The 17,293-nt window shown below is 44.8% G+C and overlaps 1 protein-coding gene across 5 annotated transcripts in view; it reads left to right on the top strand.

Moving 5' to 3' along the window:
* Window positions 1–17,293, top strand: part of LOC141259325 (probable cation-transporting ATPase 13A5) — a 1,017,982-nt gene that overhangs the window by 767,972 nt on the left and 232,717 nt on the right. For all 5 annotated transcript variants that reach the window (XM_073675091.1, XM_073675090.1, XM_073675088.1 and 2 more), the window contains 2 exons: window positions 15,773–15,882; window positions 16,294–16,390. In XM_073675091.1, the coding sequence (XP_073531192.1) occupies window positions 15,773–15,882; window positions 16,294–16,390 (207 nt within the window). The remainder of the gene's footprint in view (window positions 1–15,772; window positions 15,883–16,293; window positions 16,391–17,293) is intronic.

Raw genomic sequence — 17,293 nt, 5'->3', positions numbered from 1 at the left:
ACACACTGAAAAAAGTTTTCAATGGAAGTCAGAAATGGCAGTATTTTTTGAAAATGTATATGTGATCCGTGTGAAGGAGAAAACACAGTTTTAAATACCTGGCCTGTAGGTAACTATTTTGAACAGCAATCCGGTGTCAATTGCTTCACTGACACACTGCAACAAATTTTTAATGGAGGCCAGAAATGGCAGTATTTTCAGTGCAATTATATGTGATCCATGTGACGGACAAACCACAGTTTTAAATAGCTGGATTTTTAGCACTGTAATACGGAAAGGACCTGGCTGTATTCTGCAGTGCCAACAAGCAAATGGCACAGAAAAACTGTGTTCTCTGGATTGCTTTTTAAGCAAATAACGAGGATTAAGATCCAAAAAAAAATTATTCCTGGTCCCTGAGACCTGGGCCTATTTCTAGAAATATCTAACAGCAGCAGCAGCAGACAAAACTGGAATGGATCCTCTTGTCCTATGTGCACTGCAGTCTGCTATATACCCTACCTGCCTGCCTATATACACTGCTTGCCTGAAATCTCTGCAGATGGATTAGTCCTCAGAAGGACTGTTTGCTGAGATGGATATGTGTCTCTAATATAGTTTGATACACCTACACTGACTAGAAACAAGCAAATCTCTCCCTAGCTCAGCAGCGGCTCTCCCTACACTCTCTGATTCTGGAGTGACTATAACTAGCATGGCAGCGCCAGGTCTGATATAGACCTGATAATGCTGGGGGGGGCCAGCCAATCACTGTAATGCTCTAAAGAGCGCCAAACATGTAGGGAAGAGACCTGAGCTCCCGCTGAGCAACCCCGGAAATACTCGGCGAGCGTCGAGCATGTCAATCAGTGAGATGCTCGGGCAAGCACCGAGCAGTAGCGAACATGCTCGCTCATCACTATAAAGGAGGACAAAAACGGCAGTTGGTAGTACCCAGAGTATTCCATAGGTTGGTCTTCAAAGAACTCCATGAAAACACGGGACACCTGGGATTGGAAAGGACAACTAACTTGATCATTGAACGTTTGTACTGGCCGTACATGCAGAGAGATATTGAGATTTACGTGAACAGGGAGTGTTGGTGTCTGAAAGATAAATGTCCCAACACATCAATCTGGGCACCTATTGGCAACATCCAAATTACGTATCAATTTGAGATAGTCTCAATAGACTTTCTACATCTCAAGACATGCAAGGATGGTTATGAATACATATTGGTGGCGATGGACCATTTTACTTGATTTGCCCAAGCATATGCCACCACCAATAAAGCTGGTCGAACTGCGGCAGAGAATATCTTCAATGATTTTGCTTTAAAGTTTGGGTTTCCTACGAGGTTACACCCCAATCAAGGAAGAGAATTTGAGAACCAGCTCTTTGCCAAGCTAGGAAAGTACTGTAGAATTCAGAGATCCCACACAACACCCAATCTCTCAGAGGGTAATGGACAGTGATGGACAGTGATGTTCAGTGGTTTGCTGAATTTATGCACCTGTCTTGTAAACAGGAGGTCATGAGTTTGAGTCCACACAGTGACTTTTTCCATTTTTCACAATAAAGCTTTCTACCCAGCCAATGGGAATTTCCATTGTAGGGCTTGAGTTGAGTGCAATTGTGAGGTATAGAATCTGTATTAAATGTTCATAAAGAACAAAATGTCATCATACACTGTATAGATTGGCATTAAGAATGACATAGTGAAACCAATGGATTTCTTTTTGAACTTACCTATTAGCTATTCAATGTTCACTGCCTTTCTTGACAAACATTTGCACCCTTGATGTTCAGTGGCTTGCTGAATTAATGCACCTGTCTTGTAAACAGGAGGTCATGAGTTCAAATCCACACAGTGCCTTTTTCCATTTCTCACAATAAAGCTTTCTACCCAGCCACTCTACCAGTGGAATGCTTTAACCAGACATTATTGTCGATGTTGCGCACTTTATCAGCTGACGAGAAGAAAGACTGGAAGAGTTCTCTGTCAAAAGTGGTACATGCCTATAACTGTACAAAGAGCGATGCAACAGGTTACTCGCCCTTCTTCCTATTGTATGGACAATCGCCAAGACTGCCAATCGACATCATGTTCAATACTCCGGTGTCAGAGACTTAAAGAACGTATCTAGAGTACGTTCGGAAATGGAAGGAACGGATGGCGAAAGCATACAACATAGCCACCAAAGTGGTTATGCAAGGATAGTGTAAGAGTAAGGAGTACTATGATCAAAAATGTTATGGAGCAAAATTGGCATCGGGAAGCCGGGTGCTAGTCAAGAATGTATGTGAGACAGGTGGTCTAGGAAAACTTTGTTCGTACTGGGAAGACAAGGTGTATGTGGTCGTAAAAAGGAAAGCCGATTGGAAAGAGGGGACAAGAAAACCAAAATAGTCCATCGGAATTTATTACTACCCTGTAATTATCTCCCACTACAACAAGACTTCCCAGAAGCAGACTGACATCGACCGAGATCGACTAATTGACCACCACAGATTGAAGCTTCGGTGGTGGATAGTGACTAGAGATGAGCGTTGTTCTACTCGAACTGTTCGCCAATCTCAAATTCGAGCTGTTTTGGGCGGTGTTCGAGCCGGTCGGCGAACACGAACAATTTGAGAAAAATTCGGCTGTTCGAGGTTATGTTCGATAACTGTTCGTGCACCAAAATCATAACTGGATTTTTTCTCAGTAATGATGAAAATTAATGTTAATACGCAGTTTGAGTATACAGCGGGGCGGGGGGAGGGGCAGGGGATGGATCTCTGCAGGAACAATGAAGATCTCCATTTTTTTTTCTCTTTCCCGCATTTGCAGTGGGGAGGTGCAATCTGTCAGCCTATCAGCAGCGCACACACGGAGCGAAGTGCTTTTTTTCACACAAGCAAGGGCATGTGTGATTGGCAGTGTATGTCACATGTCCTTGCCCTATAAGACCAAGCCATTTTCCCCGTCGCCACCATTTTCTCACTGCTGCAGCTGCGTGTTAGACGGCACCGCTGTTGCTGTGTGCGCTATACCTTGTTAATTTCAAGCCAATTTTCGCACAAATATACAGATAGCTTGGGAGTAGGGAATAGTTGTGATTGCAGTCCTTTTAAGGACTAGGTTACAGCATTTCCTACGACTTTTATCAGGCAGGTCTGTGCTCTTAAATAGATAGATTGTGGGAGTAAAGACTAATTGTAATTGGAGTCCTTTTCAGGACTAGGTTACATCAGTTCCTATCAGTTTTTGCCAGGCAGGTCTGTGCCAGTGCTGTGCAAGTTTTTTTCACAGCATTTGGCTGAATCTAGCAAAGCTAATCCTTTTTGGCCTATTGCAGAGTGTGTTAGTCAGTGGAGTAGCCTATCTGTGTTGCAAGATATACCACCTGTGTATAGAATACCAATTTTTTTACTGCACCTAGTGAAGTAAAATCTTTTGGGCATAGCATCATTCTATTAGTCCATCTATACTGACCTCCATCAGGTTGCAAACTGAATATAATTTTTTTCTGCATCTAGCTCTGAAAAAATATTTGGGCTTCTAGCGGTGTGTGGGACTTGGTCTATTAGTCCATCTATACTGACCTCCATCAGGTTGCAAATTAAAAATAATTTTTTTCTGCATCTAGCTCTGAAAAAATATTTGGGCTTCTAGCAGTGTGTGGGACTTGGTCTATTAGTCCATCTATACTGACCTCCATCAGGTTGCAAATTAAAAATAATTTTTTTCTTCATTTATCTCTGAAAAAATATTTGGGCTTCTAGCAGCGTGTGGGACTTGTTCTATTAGTCCATCTATACTGACCTCCATCAGGTTGCAAATTAAAAATAATTTTTTTCTGCATCTAGCTCTGAAAAAATATTTGGGCTTCTAGCAGTGTGTGGGACTTGGTCTATTAGTCCATCTATACTGACCTCCATCAGGTTGCAAATTAAAAATAATTTTTTTCTTCATTTAGCTCTGAAAAAATATTTGGGCTTCTAGCAGTGTGTGGGACTTGTTCTATTAGTCCTTCTATACTGACCTCCATCAGGTTGCAAATTAAAAATAATTTTTTTCTGCATCTAGCTCTGAAAAAATATTTGGGCTTCTAGCAGTGTGTGGGACTTGGTCTATTAGTCCATCTATACTGACCTCCATCAGGTTGCAAATTAAAAATAATTTTTTTCTGCATCTAGCTCTGAAAAAATATTTGGGCTTCTAGCAGTGTGTGGGACTTGGTCTATTAGTCCATCTATACTGACCTCCATCAGGTTGCAAATTGAATAAAAAAATTTTCTGCATCTAGCTCTGAAAAAATATTTGGGCTTCTAGCGGTGTGTGGGACTTGGTCTATTAGTCCATCTATACTGACCTCCATCAGGTTGCAAATTAAAAATAATTTTTTTCTGCATCTAACCCAGCCAATAGTTTTGGCCTAATACCACAGTTTGGCCACTCAGCTCTGCTCGGTTACCATCCATTGTTTTTTTGTGCAAACAACTCCAGAGTTGTGAATTAGTTAACCACCAAAATGAGTGGAAAAAGGCCTGCTGCTGGTGGAAAGGGGAATAGGCGTGTTGGGAAGGGGAAAAAAGGTTGTGTCCGTGGGGTAGGTGCAGAAGAAAGACCATCTTCCAGCCAAACTAAAATGTCTACTTCTTTTAGCGGACAATGTGATAAGATCCCTTTCTTACGGCCACGCCAATCGCTACAAATTCCAGATGAGGCACAAAAACAGCAGGTGCTTCAACGGATATCAAGTGCTCCTTTAAGTGGGCTCTCCTCCACATCAACTTCAACATCACAAATACTCCAGTCCTCAAAGGTGTCACCCAAATCGCACTTGCTTCCTCACAGCTCCCAAATCTCCAGCTGCCCGTCTGAGTATGAGGTAGAACAGATGGTTGAGTCTGCAGAGCTGTTTACTCATACTATAGCCTGGGAATCAGTGGTCGACTCCAGCGCTTCTGTGAATCCAGACGAGGAAATGATCTGCACTGATGCCCAGAATCTTTATGAGTCGGATCCAGGACCAGACGCAGAAGGTTCTGACCATAATGTAGACCCTCATTCCCAAACTGTAACTCCTGTTGGTGGAGACAATGAGGAAGACGATGATAAGACTCAAATACCTGATTGGAGCGACAACTTTAGTTTTTTGTCAGGGCAGGAACAGGTTGGCTCTGAGGACGACGGGTGTGATAACGCACAGGGTGATGATGATGAGGTCGGAGATCCCACTTACTGTCAACCCACAGTCAGCCAAGAGATGAGGTCAGCAGAGGAGGTGGAGGAAGATGCTAGTGACGACGAGGTCAGGTTGCGCCTTCCTGGACAGAGACGTAGTACTGGAAGCACGTCAACAACTGCATCCTCAAACACAACTCTGCCTCTCACCACAAGTCGTGATGGCTCTTCAGGTCGCATGGGTGCTAAGCCTTGCATAGCCTGGGCATTTTTTCAGATCGATAAAGATGACCCAACTCGTGTTATCTGTAACATTTGTCAGCAAAAGCTAAGTAGAGGCCAAAAAATACATAGTTTGAGTACTTCATGCATGAACCGGCACATGGACATGAAGCATAAGTTGCAGTGGGAAGCTCAGTGTGCTACAATGCGGTCTAGCCGGCCGGGCCAACCACCGTCTGCCATATCTTGTGCATCCGCGGCCTCTTCATCCTCTGTGACTGGGGGGACAGCAGTCACACCTGTTTTGGGGCGCAGACCTGCCACCTCTTTACCCGCAACAGCCAGCGTGATTGGCAGGTCATCATTTTCTTTGGAGGTGGTAACACCAGCTGGTCTTGAGCGCTGTCCGACATCGATAGCACCACCTTTGGATGAAGGCAACCTAACATGTCCGCCTGCATCTTCCTCACAGACCGGCAGTTTGCCGGGGACACCCTTATCAACCCCGTCTAAGCACAATAGCCAGCCCTCGGTCCCTCAGATGTGGACAAGTAAAAGACCATTTCCTCCTAGCCATGAGAAAGCTAAGAGGTTGAATTTCACCATCTGCAAGCTCTTGGCTACAGAAATGCTGCCTTTCCGCCTGGTGGACACAGAGGATTTTCGAGACCTTATGTCCGTCGCAGTGCCCCAGTACCAGATGCCCAGTCGGCACTACTTCTCAAAGAAAGGTGTGCCTGCGCTCCACCAGCATGTCGCACACAACATCACCGCTTCTTTGAGAAACTCTGTGTGTGACAGGGTGCATTTCACCACAGACACTTGGACGAGTAGGCATGGACAGGGGCGTTACATGTCGCTGACTGGGCACTGGGTAACTATGGTGACAGCAGGACAAGGGGCTGCTGTCCAAGTCTTGCCGTCCCCACGAGTTGTGCGTCAATCCTCTTTATGTCATTTTTCCTCCACTGCTTCTGCCTCCTCAACCTCCTATCGGTCTTCCACCTGCACCCAAAGCCTGTCTGGTCATGCCACAAGCTTTCTAACTGCGCAGAAGGGATCCTGCACACCTCCTTACTATGCTGGCAGTAGGGCTCAACGTCATCAGGCGGTTTTTACATTGAAATGTCTGGGAAATGTGAGTCACACAGCTGAGGAGTGGTGGTCAGCTCTGGAGAACCAATTTCATGAATGGTTGTCTCCACTGGACCTGAAACCAGGGAAGGCCGTGTGCGACAATGCTGCAAATCTGGGTGCGGCCCTTCGCCGGGGCAATGTCACACACGTGCCTTGTATGGCTCACGTGTTGAACCTGGTTGTCCAGCAATTTTTAGCCCACTATCCCAGACTAGATGGCCTTCTGCAGAGGGCACGGTCGCTGTGTGCTCACTTCCGCCGTTCGCATCCCGCAGCTCAGCGACTTACATCTCTACAGAAGTCGTTGGGCCTGCCACTTCACCGGCTAAAATGCGATGTGCCTACCCGGTGGAATTCAACTCTGCACATGTTGCAGCGACTGTGGCAGCACCGACAAGCCCTGGTGCAATACGTTCTGACGTATAGCCTGGGCCAACGAGATTCAGAGGTGGGGCAAATCACGCTGGAGGAGTGGTCTCAGATCAGGGACCTATGCACCCTTCTGCACAGTTTTGAAATGGCGACGAAGATGTTTAGTGCTGACGATGCCATTATCAGCATGACTATTCCGGTGATTTACATGCTGGAGCACATGTTAAACAGAATTCGGAGTCAGGTGGTGGCACAAGAGGAGGTGGAGGAAGTAGAGGAGGAGGAGTTGTATGCGGAAGGGCTAACATCTGCAAGGTCCAGACGGTCGGCAGCACCAAGGCGGCAGGCATGTGAGGGTGGGGGAGATGGTTTAACCAGGGCGCATGGTAGCAACCAAACTAGTGAGGAAGGTGCAGGAGCCCAGGAAGAAGTGGAGGACGAACTGATGGAAGACTCATCAGATGAGGGAGACCTTGATCACATTTCTGTTGTGCGAGGTTGGGGGGAGAGGACAGAGGAAGGAAGCATGATTGTTACCTCGCCACCAACACAACAGGGACTTGGTGCTCCTGGATGCGCAACACACATGAGTGCCTTCTTGCTGCACTACCTGCAACATGACCCTCGAATTGTGAGAATTAGAAATAATCCTGACTACTGGGTTGCCACACTGTTAGATCCCCGGTACAAAAGTAAATTTGCAGAAATTATTCCTGCCATAGAAAGGGATGCACGCATGCAGGAGTATCAGCAGAGACTGTTGCAGAATCTTACATGTGCTTTTCCACAAAATACCAGTGGTGCACGTAGTGAATCTCACAGTTCCAACTTGCCAACCGTGGGACCGTCAAGTGTTCAGCACTCAAACCGTAACAGAACCACAGTATCTGCTGGTAACATCAATTTTGCGGAATCATTTCACCACTTTTTTAGCCCATCCTTTGCAAGGCCACAGGAGACAAGAAGTCTGACACATAGTCAACGCCTAGAGACGATGGTACAGGAGTATCTCCAAGTAAACATTGAAGCCACGACTGTGTCACTGGACCCTTGCTCTTTTTGGGCTTCCAATCTGGATAAATGGCCGGAGCTAGCCACTTACGCCTTGGAGATCTTGTCATGCCCCGCAGCCAGCGTTCTGTCTGAACGTGTGTTCAGCGCTGCTGGTGGTGTGCTGACAGATAAGCGCACGCGGCTCTCCACTGATAATGTAGACAGACTCACGTTCATAAAGATGAACAAATCATGGATCCGAAACGACTTTTCTACCCCTGTGTCATCCTGGGGAGAGTAAAAGCTTGATGATTGGTTAAAATCACCCTACCAACCGTTTTAAGCTTTCAAATTACTAATCATGTTTATCTGTATCTTGACTGGAAAATAATTTCTGCTTTGTAGCAGTGTGCAGCACTGATCCTATTAGGCCATCTATAATAAGCTTCACCAGATTTAAAATTAAAAATAATTTTTAGCTGCATCTAGCCCGGAAAATAATTTTGGGGCTCCGAGATGCGCAAGACACATAAGTGCCTTCTTGCTGCACTACCTGCAGCATGACCCTCATATTGTCAGAATTCGAAGTAATCATGACTACTGGGTTGCCACACTCTTAGATCCCCCAAACTTTTCGATCAACCTTTTCATTTTAATAAAGACCAAAAAAATGGTCATTTTTGAAATTATAAGCATTAGCAGGTTGTTAGAAACTGAAATCAAACAGTTTTCAACTCAAAACTTTATTCTAGGTGATGTTACATTTTCACATAGGACCCCTTGTTCGAAAGGAGCTTCTGAACTCTCTCGTCCATTGAATTTGTCAGGTTTTGGATGGTTTCTGCTTCAATTGTTTTGCATGAGGACAGAATACCCTCCCAGAGCTGTTGCTTAGATGTGAACTGCCTCCCGCCATCATAGACACTCCTTTTAATGATGCTCCAAAGGTTCTGAATGGGGTAGAGGTCAGGGGAGCATGGGGGTCACACCATAAGTTTGTCCCCTTTTATGCCCATATCAGCCAGAGATGCAGATGTTTTATGTGCAGCATGAGATGGTGCATTATCATGCAGAAAAATGATCTTGCTGTGAAATACACGGTTCTTCTTCTTGAACCATGGCAGGAAGTGCTGTTTGAGAAAATCCACATACATTATGGAGTTCATCTTTAGCGCCTTCAGGGATCCTAAAGGGGCCGACAATCTCTCTCCCCATGATTCCAGCCCAAAACATTACTCCACCTCCTCCTTGTTGGCGCTGTAGCCGTGTTTGCGTGGGGTGTCCATCAACCAGCCATCCTCCACTCCATTCATCTGGACCATCGAGCTCTGCACGGCACTCATCCGTGAACAAAACAGTTTTGAAATCAGTCTTCATGTAATGTTTGGCCCACTGGAGCCGTTTCTGCTTGTGTGAAGTGGATAGAGGAGGTCGACAGGATGGCGTATGCACAGCTGCAAACCTCTGAAGGACCCTGCATCTTGTTGTTCGGGGGACGTTGGAGGCACAAGCAGCTTCAAAAACTTGTCTGCTGCTATGACAAGGCTTTTTTGCCGCTGCTCTTTCAACCTGACGTAATTGCCTGTAGGAAAGAGTCCTCAATTTGCCCTTATCAGCACGCACACGTGTGTACTGTGAATCAGCTACATACTTCTTGATTGCCAAGACACTTCATCCTGATCATCGCACAATGTTGATTGTAGTCATGCCTTGACCTAAACACTCCACAATTTGTTGCTTCTCAGCAGCCGACACATCCTTTTTCTTTCCCATTTTGGCAGAAAATGTAGGCTGCTTAATAATGTGAGAGAGCCTTCTTAAGTAGTCTTGCCTTTCATTGGACACACCTGCCAAACTAATTAGCACAGGTGTCTGCAATTGCTTACAGTGATATAAAGAGCCCTGACACACATCACCATCAATGAGTTTAACTGACAAACAAACAAATTCTTCCCTTATCACTCCTAAACACTTTTTGCATAATAATTTGGAACGCGGTGTACATGTGCTTTTCCACAAAACACCAGTGGTTCACGTAGTGAATCTTACAGTTCTAACTTGCCAACCGTGGTCTGTATGGAATTGTTCAATAAAGGGCCCAAAATTAAGATAACATAGATGGGAGAGGTCTCTATGAATAGGAATTCCTAAGTATTTGATACCCTGTGAGGGCCAGGCAAAGGGAAAGTTGGACTGGATGGAATCCTATATGGATTTAGGGAGGGAGACATCGAGGGCCTCAGACTTCGCTGCATTGATTTTAAAATTTTACCATGTAACAAAGTGATCTATTTCAGCCATAACAGCAGGGATGGATATATGTGATTGAGTGATATATACTAGGACATCATCAGCAAATAGAGAGCACTTGTACTCGGTGCCTCCCACCTCAATCCACCTAATATTGGGGTTATGGCGAATTGATGAGAGCAGGTGCTCCGTCACTAGGATGTATAAGAGAGGGGACAAAGGACATCCCTGCCTTGTCCCATTGGTGATTGTGAAAGGTGATGAAAATGTTCTGACGCACCCCCTGGGCCTTGGGACACCCGGAGCCGGACCCTTTTTGGTGGATGCTGGTGGTTGTAGTCTTCGTGGCGGCGATCCGGTTCCGTGGCTCAGGGCGGTCAAACCAGTGGCGGAACTATTTATGTGGTTTTGATGTTTAAATGTCCGACTACGCCACCCGTGGATTGCGGTCAGAGTGAACCGCCGCTACAGGGCAGACCGCTAAGGCTGGTGTTGTGGGTGCAGCAGAGCGTAGCATAACTCCCCACGGGAGGAGTATAGCCTCAGGGTAGTGTATGCGGAGGATGGGGGTGATGGTGCAGGGCAGCAGCAGTAACGACACGGAGTCAGTGATGCAGTTCAGGGCCTTTACTCACAGTTCTTATTATCCAGACCACGTCTGCAGGTAACGGCTGCCCACGTCGTACTGTGCTCACCAGGTGAGGGGCTCAGACAACTCCCAGATAACTTTGGAGCGCTTCACAGGACCCCCTTTGTGTGTCCTTTGTCTGGCCTTTCTTACCAACACTTCTGTCCGGCTGCCTCGGGCCTCCTCTTGGTAAACTTGGCGCCAGTTTCCCTGACCCTATGTGGTGCCTTCCTAGCGGGTGGAGCAAGGGGCTGCGCCACATAAAATGTCAGAGCCTCCGGTTTCTAGCTGAGGGTCGTTTCCTGCCTCCACTAGTTCGGGGACCGGTCTCCCCCTTTGGCCTGACCCCTCCACGCAGGTGGATTCGGGCGTGCGGTGGCGACTCGCCCGTCCGCACCCCTGGGATCCCTTCATTCCTCGTTCCTGGAGCCTTCTCCGCTCCTCTTCCTTCCTTCTCCCTCTTGCAGGCCTGGGCCTCTGTTACTAGGCCCGCCTCCGGAGCAGAGCTCATGCAGAGCCCCTGCTCCCTGCCACTTCTGCTCAGACTTCTCTGCACTGAACTAAGATGGTGCCCACCTTTTATACTCCCTTCTCAATGCACCCAGGAACTGCTTCCTCCCTGCTCCTGCACTGCAGGGTTCCCCTTCCTCAGTGTTCCCTCCCCCCACTCCAGCCAGGGACAGGGACTGTCGTGCCCATCTCAGGGGCATATTGGTCGCCCTGCCCCACGGCAATGTGGTGTAATGCATGCAGGTGTCGGGTCCTGATCCACACTCCATCCTTATCTGAGAGTGAGGTGAGATATCACACCTCTGGGTGAGGTGCAATACGTCTGTAGCAACCGAGCCCTCGGTGCTACAGTTCCATTTATCTTCAGCCTAGGTGACGTATTGTGATACAGGGCCGTGATTTTGGCTATAAAAGGGTCCCCTAGACCCCTACCCCAAGCTTTTTAAGAGAATCATATATGGCGTGCCAGGAGACTCTATGGAATGCTTTCTCAGCATCCAACGAGAGTATCTACTTACAAATTTTTAACTGCATCTAGCCCAGGAAATACTTTGTGCCTAGTAGCAGTGTCTGCTAGTCAGCGGATTATCCCGGCTGTTAAGCAAGCTACACCACCTGTAGTTTGGACACTTAATTTTTTCAAAGGAAATGCTTCGGGACCACGGGATACTTAGTGAAGAGCATCAGGAGGCACCCCAAGGCATAGGGGCTGGGACTGGCACTAGGATGCCTTGCGGTGGACAGCCGAGCTCGATCCTTATAAAAGCTTTTTAACTGCAGCAGCTTTAGTGGACGCTACTGGAGCTGGAATTACGCGGCTGCTGGCATGAGACTTGCCCTCCAATAGATCCTTGTAAATGGATTTAAAGTGTATTCATTCAAATTAGAGGGACAATTTAAATTAAAAAGCTTAGAGCTGCCTCCACCACAGGGGGGCTCTCTCGACCCACCAGCGGACAGGCACCAGTATTGGGAGAGGGGGGCTGGCCGTCAGGGTTCACCGCGGCTCTGGCACAAACCCGGCGACACGGAGGTGGCACGGGCAGGAGCGGACTGGCCGTCTCGGCTTTTCACTTTTTGGATTTTAGAAGGGCATGACATGCCTATATCTGTGTCTCCCCCTCCTTTTACTCCTCCACCTCTTTTCTTTTCGCATGACTATATGTACTTGTCACTTTTCCATGTGTTAGTTGTGTCTTCTGAGCAGTTTGTCAGCTTTTGGACACCTTTGAAGGTGTTTTCTATGTGTTTCTATGTGTTTTTGTTTGCCTGCCATTGGTTTTAACGGTGTTCGAAGGTGTTCGACGAACAGTTCGACGAACAGTTCGGCGAACACACGGGTGTTCGACGAACCGAACCGAACTCGAACACTACGGGGGTGGCTCAACACTAATAGTGACCTTGAAAGTTCGGATGAAGAAGAGCACACCATTGTATTTCTCTGACCAGCAAGGAAAGGGATGTACCATACTCAGGAGAGTGAACTAAGTCCCGAGGCTCCACAGTTTGTATCAAGGAGTACAGATGAAGTCCAATTCAGATCTGATGATTAGACATCGGAAACTGGAGAGACTCTAAGGAGAAGCAGAATTACCAGACCGTGTGGAACTAAGCAATTCCGGAGAAGTACAGGAACTTACAGAGGCAGTTCCAGGAGCATCTTAGGAAGCACGAAAAATGAGTGTGGTGGAAGAAACCTGTGACTTAAGAACCCGTGGTATCTGAGAAACAACCCACCAGGAGGATGTCAACAGGAGGAGTGAGGAGGCCCATGATGCTGACGCATGAGACACTTGGTGAACCAAGTTAAGTGCCAAGGACTGTCGACTGGAAACAGGTATCTCTGCCTACGGACCAGGTAAGCCCACTGGAGTGGTATTCACCACTGAGAGGCAGTATGGAAGATGTTGCCTGGTGGAAAGATTTGTTTTCATGCTTTGATTTTCCTTAAAAGACTTTGTGAAAACAAAGAACTGTTAAGGCATAGTGAGAGAGAGAGCTGGTTGAAGACGTATGAAAAGCTCCAGCTGAAGAGACGCTGACTGTGTTAATTGTTAATTTCTTACAGGAGTACTACAAGAAAAAGGCCATAGAATAGGTTGTTATAAATGTTTATAAATGTTATGCCAATTTGTATATAAAGTTACTCAACTTTCACTTCTTTCTCAGAATTGGTCAGATTGACCATTTAAGACGAATGTCGAGGATGACATTCAAAAAGGAGGGAAGAGTGTGACATGCAGAAGTAGTGCTATTGCTTTAAAAGCATCGAGCAACTGTTACAAATAACACAAGCGCAGGAGACAGGAAGTGCTGTGCTTCAGAAGGATCCAGCAACTAGAGGGGTTTACACAGTCACAGGAGACAGGGAGTGTTTCAGTAGAGCCCCAGGGGGATTGTGGGGATTTGTTATTGTAGTGTAAGCCTGTGGTTGTGTATGCATAGAAGTGTGCTGCTAAGAGATCTAATCTATGCTGAATTATGCTACTGAAGAGACTGTAATACTGTACCTTGTAAAGAAACTACTGTATTGTTACTGCAGCTGGTTGCTCAAGAAACTCAGACTGTACTGTAATGAAGATTATTGCTGTAATATCCCTGAATTGCACTGGCTGTGCTTCCGATTAAATTCCACTGTTAAACTTTTGAAATAGACTCTTGTCAGATGTGTCTGGTCAGCAATTGAATCTATCGTGTGCCTGAGAGAAGCTGCAGCCTATGGTCACCCTTAGTAACGGTTCCCCCAGGATTCCAAAGAATTCATGAAACCTGTCTCGCCCAATCTGAACCTAGTGGCATGTGTGGAACAATTACCATGGAAAGGATCTTCCTTAACATATTTCCCTTGAAAATCCATTTTGCTTTCGTTTTTGTATGTTTTATTGTGAGTCCGTAAAAGTGGCGTAATACCTCTGACAACGTTTTTGACAGCATTGACCTGGGAAATGCTTCCAGGAGTCTTCCCCATGCTGTTTCCATGTCATTTGAGCACTGTTCCCATTGATTTGGGCAATTTTTAGGCCCTCTGCAGACCGCCGGGGGGAGCCGCCGGAAAAATGCTCAAGTTTCCCATAGACTTACATTGGGCTCGTTGCGCATGTCGAGTACCCGAGCATTCCAATTTACTCGACCCAAGCAACGAGCACCCGAGCATTTTAGTGCTCGCTCATCACTACTGGGAATGCAACATATGAGTATTTTTTACATTTTTAATTTTTAAAAAATAAAAATATTTTTTTTTCAAATATCACATTTATTCTGTGTTAACTGGTTAAACTTTTTACGTTTGTACTTTTTTAATGTTTTTACATTTAATAACCAATGCATTAGACTGCTTTTTGTAGTGCAATGTATTATAGCCTGTGCATATAACAGGCAGGAAGTGGTTATCTAGATTTTGGATAGTATATCTGTGCTTAACAACACTAACAGTGATTGTATGTGATTATATTTTGGGCTCAGTATGTTAATAGGGTTTTAATAAAGGTGATGTCCACTTTGATGTGCAGCTTGACAAATCCTAACAGTATGTAATGTACACATCGCTACGACTTAGCTCCGCTTTCCCATTCCAGAGGTCATCACAAGACCGAAAAGTATGTGATTTGCCGAGTTGCAGTCACATGTCTCAATTGATTATCAATAAAACATTTTAAACAAAGTGGCTGAAACTCTAGTCAGTAAATTTGCAAATCACATACTTGCGGTCACGGTGACTGTTTTCAGGGGAGCAGAATTCTAGAGATGTGTATAGTACAAAGTGGTGAGATTTGAAAAGTAGCATGGTTTGCCAAAAATTTTCTCAGGGGTGGACAAGCCCTTTAAGCCAGCCCCAGTAACTTATATATCTCCCCAGACACATAGGAATTTCTGTGGCCAGTTGTTTACTTTAGACCAGGAATGGCAAACTCAAACACACAGAGGGTCAAAATGAAAAACTTGGACAAAGTCGTGGTCCAACCAGTATACAGGATAATGGGCCCCACATAGTCCTCCATAGAGAATAATGGGCCCCACATAGTCCTCCATACAGTATTACGGGCCCCACATAGTCCTCCTTACAGAATAATGGGCCCCACATAGTCCTCCATACAGAATAATGACCCCACATAGGATTGGTGGTTCTGGTGTTGCGGGCCAAATAAAAATACCCTGCTGGCCATATCTGGCCCACGGGCCGGAGTTTGACATGTATGCTTTACACAAGTATTCCCCAACTCCAGTCCTCAAGGCCCACGAACAGGTTATGTACTGTATGTTGCACAGGTGCAATACTAAGGAAAACCTGAAAATATGACCTGTTGGTGGGCCTTGAGGACTGGAGTTGGGGAACACTGTTTTAGATCATTTGTCTCTAATTCAAATCTACTACAATTGCTAACTAATCTAACTGTAGATGTATTGCTGATTTTAATTCTGAAAACACTGAAGTTAGGTAAAAGTATAGGATATAAAATCAATCATTTATCATGAAACATAATATTTCATACATTATTCACTACTTCCAGGCACTCAAAATGGCTCATGCTGGAATTTCACTCTCTGAATTAGAAGCATCTGTCGCATCTCCATTTACTTCCAAAATTCCAAATATTGAATGTGTTCCACTGCTCATCAAGTAAGTTTTGCATTAATCTGGAAGATACATCTACTTTCGGAGGCATATCATACCTGATTGCTTTAAAAAGGTTATTTTGGCCTAAACAGTTGTGATACTTTTAATCTGGAATTTGGATCAGTGTGAACCACCACTGATTTACTCAATGTGATAAGTTTCCTAATGATATTTCAGTAGATCATCGTGTGATTGGAATAGACCACATGACTTTTGCTCGTGGGGTATGTTTGATATTGATATTGCGGTTCAGCCCTATATACAAAAACTCTTTAACTGAATTTCTGCAATGCAATTTTTTATAAATTCATTAATGCTGACTGATATTTTTTTTTATTACAAATATTATTGTTTTCCAGTAGCTCTGGACAATGTACCCTTTATAAATAACAAAAATATTGTGTTTCTATGCAGGGAAGGTCGGAATACTCTTGTTACATCGTTCTCCATCTTCAAATTCTTGGCAATGTATCAGTTCATTGGACTAACTTGTTTATATTATCTTTTTTGGGTAAGACTTTTCTTTCCTTTTTCCCTTCATCCAAAATGTCAGTCATGAGCAGCTATGGTATTTCTTGGCTCCAGAATTAAAATCAAAAGGATTTTTATTATTATTTATAATGTTATAATATACAAATCACTGATGTAGGTACAGTATAATTCCATATGAAATTTGTTTTGGGTAAATGGCAAAAGGCATTGTTATCTAAAATACTTTCTTCCTGTTAATAGCTTCTCATCACTCTTTTCATCTGGTCCTGTTTCTCCCACTTATCCCACTTATTGCTCCTCTTACAACTACTTATACATTATATAAAAAGTCTACCATTTTATGTGATAAGTATGGTGAACAAACATAAGATTCACATGTCCATAAGGACATGACTATCACACAAGGTCAAACTCCAGACATGTGCCAGTCTATCTCTCTCACATCGCACTTCCATGTTTTTGAGGCCTCTTTAACACATTAAAACAAGCAGACTACACTACTAGGAAATCTCACACTGTTAGCCACATTATTTGAGCACAACTAAACTACCTGGGATTCTCACAAATGTATTCAATTTTTTGGAAAAATTTCAAGAACTTGGCAAATTTGAATTTACAAAGGATTCGATCATCTCTAATTTACATATATGAATTTAAATAAAAGCTGTGAGTATGAACTTTTTATTATCTTGATTTAGCAGATTATATTTTTTGTTCTAGTTATTTTGCTTTAGCCTTATAGGGGTTCTCCACTTTCCCTTATTAGTGCAGTTTTCATCAAAAACTGACCAACTCTTCCGTCCATAAAATGGCTGCTGGTGGAGGAGGATGTGAACAGACCTGTCCATCAGTCTCCTCCAATAGGAGAAACACCTCACATGGGACATTTTATGGATGACACAGGTGCGGGTCAATTTGTGAA

Source organism: Phyllobates terribilis, unplaced genomic scaffold (genome assembly GCF_046119375.1).
Source record: "Phyllobates terribilis strain yellow unplaced genomic scaffold, ASM4611937v1 Scaffold_3__8_contigs__length_932513732, whole genome shotgun sequence".
Classification (NCBI taxonomy): domain Eukaryota; kingdom Metazoa; phylum Chordata; class Amphibia; order Anura; family Dendrobatidae; genus Phyllobates; species Phyllobates terribilis.
The sequence above is the reverse complement of the archived record's forward strand: the minus strand, read 5'-3'. Positions and strand labels throughout refer to the sequence as shown.